At 42.1% G+C, this 10000-nt stretch overlaps 3 protein-coding genes and 1 long non-coding RNA gene across 4 annotated transcripts in view; 3 read left to right on the top strand and 1 right to left on the bottom strand.

Moving 5' to 3' along the window:
• The window catches only part of LOC121715635 (inhibitor of nuclear factor kappa-B kinase subunit beta-like), a 15119-nt gene extending 13415 nt beyond the window's left edge, over positions 1-1704 (top strand). The window contains exons 14-17 of the mRNA XM_042101504.1: positions 1-13; positions 288-387; positions 583-647; positions 686-1704. The exon at positions 1-13 is cut by the window's left edge and continues 103 nt beyond it. Of these exons, the coding sequence (XP_041957438.1) occupies positions 1-13; positions 288-387; positions 583-633 (164 nt within the window). The 3' untranslated portion in view covers positions 634-647; positions 686-1704. The remainder of the gene's footprint in view (positions 14-287; positions 388-582; positions 648-685) is intronic.
• The window catches only part of LOC121714945 (tripartite motif-containing protein 16-like), a 1397702-nt gene that overhangs the window by 846530 nt on the left and 541172 nt on the right, over positions 1-10000 (top strand). The window lies entirely within an intron of this gene.
• On the bottom strand, positions 2300-9589 carry LOC121714949 (tripartite motif-containing protein 16-like). The gene is made up of 8 exons (XM_042100213.1): positions 8903-9589; positions 7834-7929; positions 7081-7314; positions 6608-6764; positions 6465-6497; positions 5667-5726; positions 4512-4568; positions 2300-3911 (listed from the first exon to the last, which is right to left on the bottom strand). The coding sequence occupies exons 1-8, from the start codon at positions 9488-9490 to the stop codon at positions 3391-3393; spliced, it is 1746 nt and encodes a 581-aa protein (XP_041956147.1). The 5' UTR covers positions 9491-9589; the 3' UTR covers positions 2300-3390.
• Positions 5981-6262, top strand: LOC121715005. The gene is made up of 2 exons (XR_006033506.1): positions 5981-6026; positions 6129-6262. It is a non-coding gene; the product is annotated as an uncharacterized LOC121715005 (long non-coding RNA).

Raw genomic sequence — 10000 nt, forward strand, 5'->3', positions numbered from 1 at the left:
CGCTACCCCAGCCGTGAGTCTCCCTGTGTGTGTGTGTGTGTGTGTGTGTGTGTGTGTGTGTGTGTGTGTGTGTGTGTGTGTGTGTTCGCAATTGGTAATGTGTAATCTGCCAAAAAAGATCAGATATCAATTTGTCCACTTGGTTGTGCTAAATTAAAAAAAGTAACATATTAACTAGTCACTCACAAGATTTTATTAATTCTCTCTCTTGCGTGTGTGTATATGTGTGTGTATATGTGTGTGTGTGTGTGTGTGGTGTGTGTGTGATGTGTGTGATGTGTTCCCAGTGAGGAGTCTCTTGTCATGATTGAGGAGAGCAGGACGTTTGAGAGTCGCCTGCAGAGTCTGTTGCAGGAGGCCATTCAGGAAACAGAACAGGACCTGCAGGTAGGTCCACATGTAGTTAAACAAATAAACATTCTTTGTGAATAATAAACATACACATTTACAATGAACATCAGATTTAATAATTTTCTCCTTCTGTTTGCTGCTGTGTGTGTGTGTGTGGATTTGTGTGGTGTGTGTGTTTGTGTGTGTGTGTGTGTGTGTGTGTGTGTGTGTGTGTGTCTCCTGTTCCATCAGATGATGAGGGAATGGGAGTGGCTGAAAGATGACAATCCCCATACTCTCTGATTCAGATTGTGTGTGTGTGCGTGTGTGTGTGTAAGAGAGAGAGACAGAGAGAGAGAAAGATATAAGGAGAATGTACTGACCCCAACAATCCATGGATCTGTAGTGCCACCTTGTGGAGACAGAGCACCAGTGTGGCTGCTGCCCCCTGTAGGCCACTGGTGGAAGTGCTGCTCCTGCACCTCACCTCTCCACACTCAAACCCCTTTTACTTTGTTTTCATTTTTAAAATGTGTGTTTGGCCATCTCATCATAAGTGGACAGTGCTTAATACAAATGTAAACAAGGACCAAAGTTAAAGTTGACTGATATTCAGCAGACTCTTTTATCCAAAGCGACACACACTTGCAGTGGCGGGTTTGGGAATCAAACCACCCCAGCCGCGAAGGACCAAGACACACTGTGATTCAATCACTCAAACCACTTGCCCAGGTGATCTGAGACGCATTTGATTATGTACATTTTGTTGTATGAACACATTCTGATGCATCCCAAAAATGGAACTTCTTATGGATGTGAGGTAGGCAACTCCATAAATCTGAACAGAAGTGGTCATTAACATGTCCGGATGTACACCTTGGAAAATGCCCTTTAAAGGGAAAAAGGACTTCCTGGATCACTGTAAAAGTGGGGATTTAGGCGAGAATAATTGCTGATGTTTCAGCACATCTGTCCATAGAACAGGACTGTGTGTACAAAGTAATTTTTTTAGGAAATGATTTAAATGCAGCCAGTGGACCATAAGAAGCAATTCAATGTTATTTTATTCCTGTAAGTGGCGAAAAGAGTAATGCATTCAAATCTGGACCACTATCATATAATGATGTGTTTTATGTTTTCTTTAAATGTATGTGTCTCTGTGAGGCTTAAATAGTTTATTTCTTTTACAATATATAAAGGATTATAGGGGATTTAAATTTAAGAAATGGATGGACGTTTTGATATGTATTTTGGCTGTTCCATTTTCATGTTTTATATCTTCCTCTTTGGATATATTATTGGAAAACAACTCAGGTGTCTGTGGGCTGTTAAACGATTGTGATGTGTCTGTTATATAAAATAATTATGATTATGTGATGAATGATGTCTTCATTAAATGTTTTTCACGTGTAGTGTCATTGAATGGAACCATTAGCCTGGTTTCTCTGTCAGGCTTGACCACCTGACCATGATGCCATCTCAGACTAACACCATGTCCAACTGCATGTGATGTGAGTGAATGTTAGCAACAAACTCAGTTTCATTACATTGTGTTCAATGTGAAGGTCCTAACTGTACACAACGTGCTGCAGTGCAGCGTGATGCAACCGTCTCTGTTATTTCTGTCACTCATGTTGCTCTGCTATTTTGAATGAGAAATATGATGCAGTAGAAGGGCTTATTTAACAGATTCAGTGTGGACAGAGAGCATTCAATGCTACACAAGTCGCTCGCTCGGGTGCATTTAGGATTCCCTGTACACCTTCTTTTACCCACTGGAGATATGCCTCCCTGGATGCCTACTGGGAATGGGCCATTAAGCAATGCAGTTTAGGTTAAAATATCATGAACACATAAAAGTCCTAGCCTAATAGATATGAATGTCCTTTAGAAAATAACATTTGCTAGAAAGTTACTTTCCCAAAAGAGTTCATGAATGTTATGAATGAAATCTGCCATACAAGATAAATGATGTATGTGGGGGATATATCATTTATTTTCATATTATCACCTACACGTCTACCACCATCATCACAAAAGTTTAGATACACACATCAGCTTCACTGCACACATGCAGCACTCAGGGTGAGTCTTTGCTATCCCACAGAACACAGATAATTTACATTTTCTGTTCAGAACCAGATTGTTCTAGAGTGTTCTGTTTAACAACATTCTATAGAGACGGTAGGGTACATTACCATAGACTGTATAAAATATACACTTGTACATTACCAAGGCTATATTCTCTGTTTTCTTTCTCATAGACTTGCATGCAAAATTTATTGTTTTCAAGAGGGTTTTATTGTTTCTCATCATATGATCTTTCTTGTTGTGATTCCCACATGTCCTATGATAAGCTAATTCAGTAAATTCAACAACTTGTAAGAAAGTGATCATGTGTTTTTTTTTTTTTTTTTTCAATTATTAATTTAGTTATTTAACATGTGAATTTATCAACAAAAAAAAAAACACCCCATCCCAAACCCAATACATATCACAAGGCAATTGTTAATTTTTTTTTTTCCATCAGACACGTGTCCGATCACAGAGGGACTAAAGGCCTGAAAACCTGGGGGAGGAGGAGGGGAAGGAGGGTTAGGGGGAGCAGGAGGGAGAGGAGATGGATTGTGGGAGAGGATCAGAGGGGGTGAAACACTGGGCTCATCAACACCTTTCCCACCCAGTAGTTTATATGTGGTGTGGTGACGTGTGTTCCAGCAGAGGTCCAGAGGTGCAGACGCTGTAATATCTGCTGGGGTCCAGAGATGAGTGAGTGGTTTCGATCTTTTGTTTTCCCCATAAAAAGAGAACCTCAGGTAGCTGAGAGGCAGCTGCCAGATCCTTACATGTCAGTGGTGGCTTATATGTGTGCTGATGAAATGTAATGTGTTTATGTGTGTTTGTGTGGATGTGATAACAGCATCTATCTATATGTGTCTGGGATCTTTACATTTCTGTCCTGCTGTATATGGTGTGAGTCACAACAGCTTCACTGATGATCTAGTACATACTATATAAAACCCAGGGTAGAGTGTGGGGGATTGGGCCTATGGTGTGGGATCACAACAGCTTCACTGATGATCCAGTACAATAACATCTAAACCCAGGGTAGAGTGTGTGAGTGAATGTGGTCTGGACTCTGTGCAGGAGGGTCATTGTGTCAGAGATGCTGTAGAAGGCCAGAGTTCCTGCCCTGTGATCCACATACACTCCTATTCTGGATCTGGCCACTAGAGGGAGTTCAGTCTGTTTATTATTGTGGCAGAAAGAGGAGCTGGAGCTGTAGAGTTCCAGACTCCAGGACTGATCATTACCTCCAAACCCACACTCAGCACCCTGTCCTTTCCTGCTGATGCTTTTATATGAGACTGCTATATAACCCCGCTGCCCTCTCCACTCCACCTCCCAGTAGCAGCGTCCAGACACACCCTCTCTACACAGCACCTGATACCTCCCATCAAATCTCTCTGGATGATCAGGATATGACTGGAGCCCATCTCTCCACTCCACCCTCCTGTTCCCCTCAGACAGATGGAGGAGTCTGTGTGCTGTGTTGGGATCCAGTGTGAAGTGACAGGAGTCTGATGGAGGAGAAGAGAGAAGAGGACACACTTAGACTACTGTGTGTGTGTATTAGAGTGTGTGTGTGTGTACGTGTATGCTGTGTGTGTGTGTGTGAGAGTGTGTGCATGTGTGTGATTCTGTACATTTTTGTATGAATGGCTGTGTGTATGTGTACATATGAGTGTGTTTCACTGGGTTTTTTTTCCAAAAGATTAAAAGAAAGTATGTGTGCTTCAGTGTGTATGTATGTGTGTGTGTGTTTTGTTTATATGATGTGTGTATGGTGTAGATTAGATTTATTTTTGAGATTTTGTGTGTGTGTGTTCTATTTAAGATTTCTAGTGTCTCTATTCCAAACTTCGGTTGTGTGCAAGTGTACATGTAAGTGTTCACTGACTGCCTCTTTTCAAAAAGATTAAAAGTGTATGTGGTTATGTTTGTGAGTCTGTGTGTGTGTGTGTGTGTGTGTGCGTGTGCATGCGTGTGTGTGCGTGTGTGCGCGTGTGTGTGTGTTTGCGAACGTGTGTGCGTGTGTTTGTGATTCCACAAATACTTTATCAATTAATGACTGTGTGTGTACATGTTTGTCTAAGTGTTTGTAGACGAGACCAACTTACACTTTAAGAACTCCTCTCTGGTTACTGGCTCAGTAAAAACAGCCTGGACATCAGACACTGAGAAAGAAAAAATGCATTATAACTAACCAAACTTGAACCAAAGTGAAGATGGAGATGCACTCATTGAAGCATCACTGATCTTCATCAGGATGGGAAGAGCAGGTTCAGAAGACCTTCAGATGTGGGGGCTGCTGGTCTAGTGGTTTGGGATCTGGACTTCCAAATGGAACACCTAAAGGTTGTGAGTTTGATCCCAGGGGCTGCGACCATTGTGCCTCTGAGCAGGACACCTAACCCCAAGTTGCTTCAGTAGTTCCTGTAGTTAGTTCACGGTGAGTCTCTCTGGATAAGAGTGCCAGCTAAATGACTATTCATTTTAATGTAATGTAACCATTTCAATCAATTCAAATCAACAAACTGCAGAGCAAATGGGTCGATTAAGTTGGTATATTACACACTGAATTACCAAAACTATCTGGGTACAAATAACACAAGTAAGCATTGGTAAGTCACTTTGCCTAATGAATCATCACACTGTTAGCTATGACCGACATGACCTGTAACAACACGATGTGTAATAACTTATAACTTATAACAGAAAAGGAGAAAAGGCTGCAGTTAACATAAATTTCAACATTGTATGCCAATTTGAACTTTCCTCCTGTTTGAATGAATATCTACTTAAGTCCTCAGCTACTGTATTTAAATCTTAAAGGCCTCCAACCTCCCACTGACAAGTAAATATGGAGATGCTCTCTTTCAAGAGTCCCTCATCTTCATTAGGAGGATAAAGGCATGTTTAGAGGACTTTCAGTTCTAACCCACATCAATCAGTTCTCAAAAGACAACTGCAGAAGTAATGGGTCTAACTCTGATCTCCATCAGCTTCTGCCTTTGTCTGTTTTTATGGGTAAATCTAAAGATCTAGTCAATAGATTCTAGTGTATTAGCTTTTTTCTCTTAAACCCTTCATAAAAGTCTTACAACATTTTTACCCATAATACATAAAGGGCCTTATTTTTTTAACTCTAACTCATGCCTCTAAGGTTTGGCGGCTGACAAAATGTTTGAAAGACAAATGGATTCAGTGAAACTATCATACATTTGCTAGACCCTAGATGTAAAGGCTGTTAGAATCAATCAGTAAACACTTACTGGATGGTGGCATATTCTCCTTACTGTCTGTTCTTCTGACTGGGAGTTCAAGATCAGTATCTGGGAACCAACACAGAGACACTCATTCTGTCACGAGCTCTCTCTCTGCCTGGTAACACACGCTGATTGAAGTCTGATGACCTCCACCTGTTCCTGCTCTGCTCTGCCTCACCCTCGTTACCTACCAGCTGCACTGCATTCACCACTCATCATGCCCTGTATATAAAGCCTTGCTTTTCAGTCCACACTTGTCAGATCGTCTGCAACCAGCACCAGTTACCTGCCTGTTTTGGAAAACGCCTCTGACTCTTTGCCTGTGATCCCGGACCCGCTCGACTACTTCTGTGTTCTCCAGCCCCGGTAATCTTGACCTGCCTTCCGTCCCTCTTCTACGAATACCGCCTAGTCCTTGACTGTACTGCTGCTTCGTTTCAATTGCTGTTGTGTGTGTGTTTCCCCCAGGACTTCCCGGATCATCCAGCTCCTGCCATCGCTGTTCGGCTACTGGGGGAACACACACACGCAGACTCTTGGAACTCCCGTACCCCCCTGAAACCCCCGTAACCCCCATCCCTTAAATAAACTTTTGAACGTGACGCTTTTGTGGTCCTCGTCCTGTTTGGTGTCTGACACATTCACCCAGGATCTACAGAACAAACAAACGCACATCTTGCTTTGCATATTCTATATTCTCTCTGTGCATCCTCTACCTCTTTGGGAAATGCTTGTTTTTATAATCTTTAGCAGGAATGTGGAAGGAAGTGTTATTTTGGGGATATAACTTAATGACAGACTTACATTGTAAAGACTGGATGATCTGGATATGTGTCACTGTTGAGAGGAACAGAAAATACAGTCAAAATGAATCCATAATTATTTGAACATAACAGTGCCTTGTAATAGTAGTTGATGCTTGGGTCCCTTCAAGATGTCTCTCCCACCTGCTGCAGATATCTTGGCTGCTCCCTGCTTGAAGATGCCATCGAGCTGCACCTTCACTGCGGAAACAGATTTCTTCACAGCTTCAAAAGAGAAACTTTCGCTGAATGTCATACTGGTTGAAACTGTTCTGCAAGGACCAGTGACTGACACAACATTCTGCAGAGAGAAACACACAGAAGGTGAGACAGGCCACCTGAATATTCTGTTTTTCCAAAGGTTGCTGAGATAATGGTACTAATCAGTTGGTTTAGTCCAGTAATATGTGTATGTTATATAAATACTGTACATACTGCATTTAAAGCAATATAATCTATTTTTTACCTCATCACACATCAAACAGCACACATACAGATGTTATTACACAGTGTTCATTTGGACATATGTCATATGTTGCACAGAAAAGTACAACTAAATAATCAGTCTTATCATTTACAAATTTCAGTTTCAGGAGGGCAGGTTAATGTTACAGTACCTTGAGGAAATGGATGTGATCCTCTGTGTGTGAAAGCTGCTCCAGCTCAGCATCTCTCCTCTTCAGCTCAGCAATCTCCTGCTCCAGTTGCTTCAGGAGTCCTTCAGCCCGACTCACCTCAGCCTTCTCCTGAGCTCTGATCAGCTGTGTCACTGCAGAGCGCCTTCTCTCAATGGAGCGGATCATCTCAGTGAAGATTCTCTCACTGTCCTCCACTGCTGTCTTTGTAGAGCTCTGTTAGGAGACACACAAAGAGGAGGGTCCATCTAAAGCAGCCCTCACTCAGCTCCTCCACACAGCCTGTTACCCACAGTGTGGCACAGAGGAACTGGAAAGTGACTCAGTTTTGCAGACTCCTCTTTGGCTGACTGGATGAGAGCCCTGACTGAGTGTAACCTGCGTTGTGTTGACCACGCGGCTCAGCCCTGCACTCGTACTGACTTGAACCTGCAACTTGCAGCACCTCAGAATGGGAGTCGAGCACGCTAACAAGTGTAAAACCCACAGGCTCTAGCATCTCTTGCTAGCGCGTCTCTTAAGGTGTTGGGAGGGAGGTTTACACACTGCACAGCTACGTACCAACTTGCTACCGTTAGATGAGCTCTGATATGGCCAGCTGCTGTCCTCTTCTCTGGCCAGTACAGCATTCTTGTTTGTCCCCAAGTTACCATTAGCTCAATGTTGATAACTGTGCCTAAGGAGAGCACCTGTTTGTTTATGCAGTTGAAAGGGTCTAGTTTTCTCAGTACTCACCTTGAGAGTATCCACAGCCTTCCTCAGCTCCAGCAGCTCCTTCTCTCTCTCCTGGAGTCTCTGCTGGAGTTTCCTCTTGGTTTCCTCCATCTCCTTCTAAATTACAGTTACAATACCAGACTACACGTTACTACATAGTGCTTACACTGTATAGTCAGTAATTTAATCCTCACATGAAATTTTGATTCATAAATGTAGTCATTAAGAAGCCTGTTTCTTTGGATCTGTGGAAACCACTGAGCAAGCAGTGCCTTTATTAGGAGAGATACCACGTATTTAGTAATGACCCCGACTGTGTTAATCTTTAATTGGCACAAAGGAGCAGATGGGATCAGTAATAACTGGGAGTTCAGCACATTATTCTGTGTAGCTCTGCTTCTGAAAGAAACATTTAATAAGTAATATAATTTCAGGCAATACACATGACTAGTTGTATGAATAAACATCTGAAGGAATAATAATATTTTTCATTGTATGTCTGATGTAAAATATTGTTATTAGCCTAATGATTAGAAAGGTTTTCCTCTCAAAAAGCACAATATGAACCCCTGGGGCTCCTTATAATAATAACCACTTGTGGGCTGGAAAACTGGGATCGTTGTGAAAAGTAGTGGAGCATTCTTTACAATGCTCCAAAATATGCAACCCGGCACCTTGCCAACAAAAAAGACATGAATCGTAAAAAAAACATAAATCAACCAACAGCAGGTTGACACATCAAATACTCTCCCAGACTCCCACACTGAGGGCAGAAAAGCCTCGTTTTAAACAAGGCCAGTCAATTAGCCTAAATTGGTATGTGCCAATATAACTGGGGACCCATGTACAATGGTAGGCTACTACACACATTTACAATAATAGAAACATTTGATCCTATAGAATATGACATAAACATAAATATCAATGCTGGGTTCCTCTGACTCTGACAGAATTGGCATTGCATGAATTGGCATTGCATGAAGGATTTATCATTATAGCCTATGGTAAGTTTTGTAAGGGATACATTCTCCATGGTGTGTGAACAGTCGCACTAAAAATAACCGCAGATGAACTCCCTCCCGGTGCTTACCTGTTTCTCCGTTCTCTCAGCTGCAGCTGAGACAGTGTCATGGCCTTTGTGTTCATCTACCAGACATAGCAAACAGACACACCTCTGATCTGTGCGACAAAATACCTCCAGAAGCCTCTGGTGTTGAGTGCAGATCTTGTCTTGTAGCTGACCTGTGACCTCAACCACGTTGTGTCTTTTCCCTGAGAAGAGTTCATCATGGCGCTGGAGATGAGTCTCACAGTACGACAACAAACACGCCAGGCAGGACTTGACAGCTTTTAATTTTCTCCCGGTGCAGCTGTCACACTCCACATCTCCAGGTCCAGCAAAACACTGAGAGGAAGCAGTATCTTGAATTCTGGTCCTCCTTAGTTGTTCCACAAGCTCAGCGAAAACGTTATTTTTGTTTAAAACGGGTCTCGGAGTAAACGTCTGTCTGCATTGTGGGCAGCTGTAAATTCCCTTCTGATCTTCCTGATCCCAGCAGCCCTTGATGCAGCCCGTGCAGTAATTGTGCCCACAGAGAATAGTCACTGGATCCTTTAATAGATCCAAACAAATCGGACAGATAAAAAGGTCCTGGTTAATTGAAATCGCCTCTGCCATTCTTCCTGATCACGACAAACACTTTAGGAACCTCTGAAACCACTCTTTACTTTCAGTTTCGTTTCCTCTGAATTCGGTGTAGACTGCAGCTTGGGAAAGACTTCCTTGTTGCATTTAGGGGTGTGTTAGTGCAGAGCAAATCACATTTGTCGCCATGGCCAAAACGCATTTGTTATTGACAAAGATTGCCAGGTATTTCTGCATGGCTGATATGACCAATTAATGTGGACTATTGACAGTATGGGTTCATTGCTCCAACCTACGAGTAAAACAACCTCATTTAGCCTACTGTTCATGATTAAGCACCACAGTCTTCATGTAGCCTATCATAAAATTGACTGAGAAACCTCAAAATGTGAAAGTATTGAAATGTAAATGTAAATGCTGTAAAATTAAGCAACCAATTCAAAATTGCATAGATATTACACAACAGCATTCAATTAAACACTTATGAAGAACGTTTAGAGTTCCTACTGTAAGACTTAAAGCACTCACAGAATCAGGATTGAG

Source organism: Alosa sapidissima, chromosome 8 (genome assembly GCF_018492685.1).
Source record: "Alosa sapidissima isolate fAloSap1 chromosome 8, fAloSap1.pri, whole genome shotgun sequence".
Taxonomy (NCBI): Eukaryota; Metazoa; Chordata; class Actinopteri; order Clupeiformes; family Clupeidae; genus Alosa; species Alosa sapidissima.

Bases quoted from the DNA above. Each gene is read 5' to 3' on its own strand.
- LOC121714949 (XM_042100213.1), bottom strand. From the start codon at position 9,490: ATGGCAGAGGCGATTTCAATTAACCAGGACCTTTTTATCTGTCCGATT. The intron at 7,930-8,902 runs GTAAGCACCGGG...ACTGTAATTTAG, and splicing joins CTGAGAGAACGGAGAAACAG to AAGGAGATGGAGGAAACCAA. The intron at 7,315-7,833 runs GTGAGTACTGAG...GTCTCCTAACAG, and splicing joins AGGCTGTGGATACTCTCAAG to AGCTCTACAAAGACAGCAGT.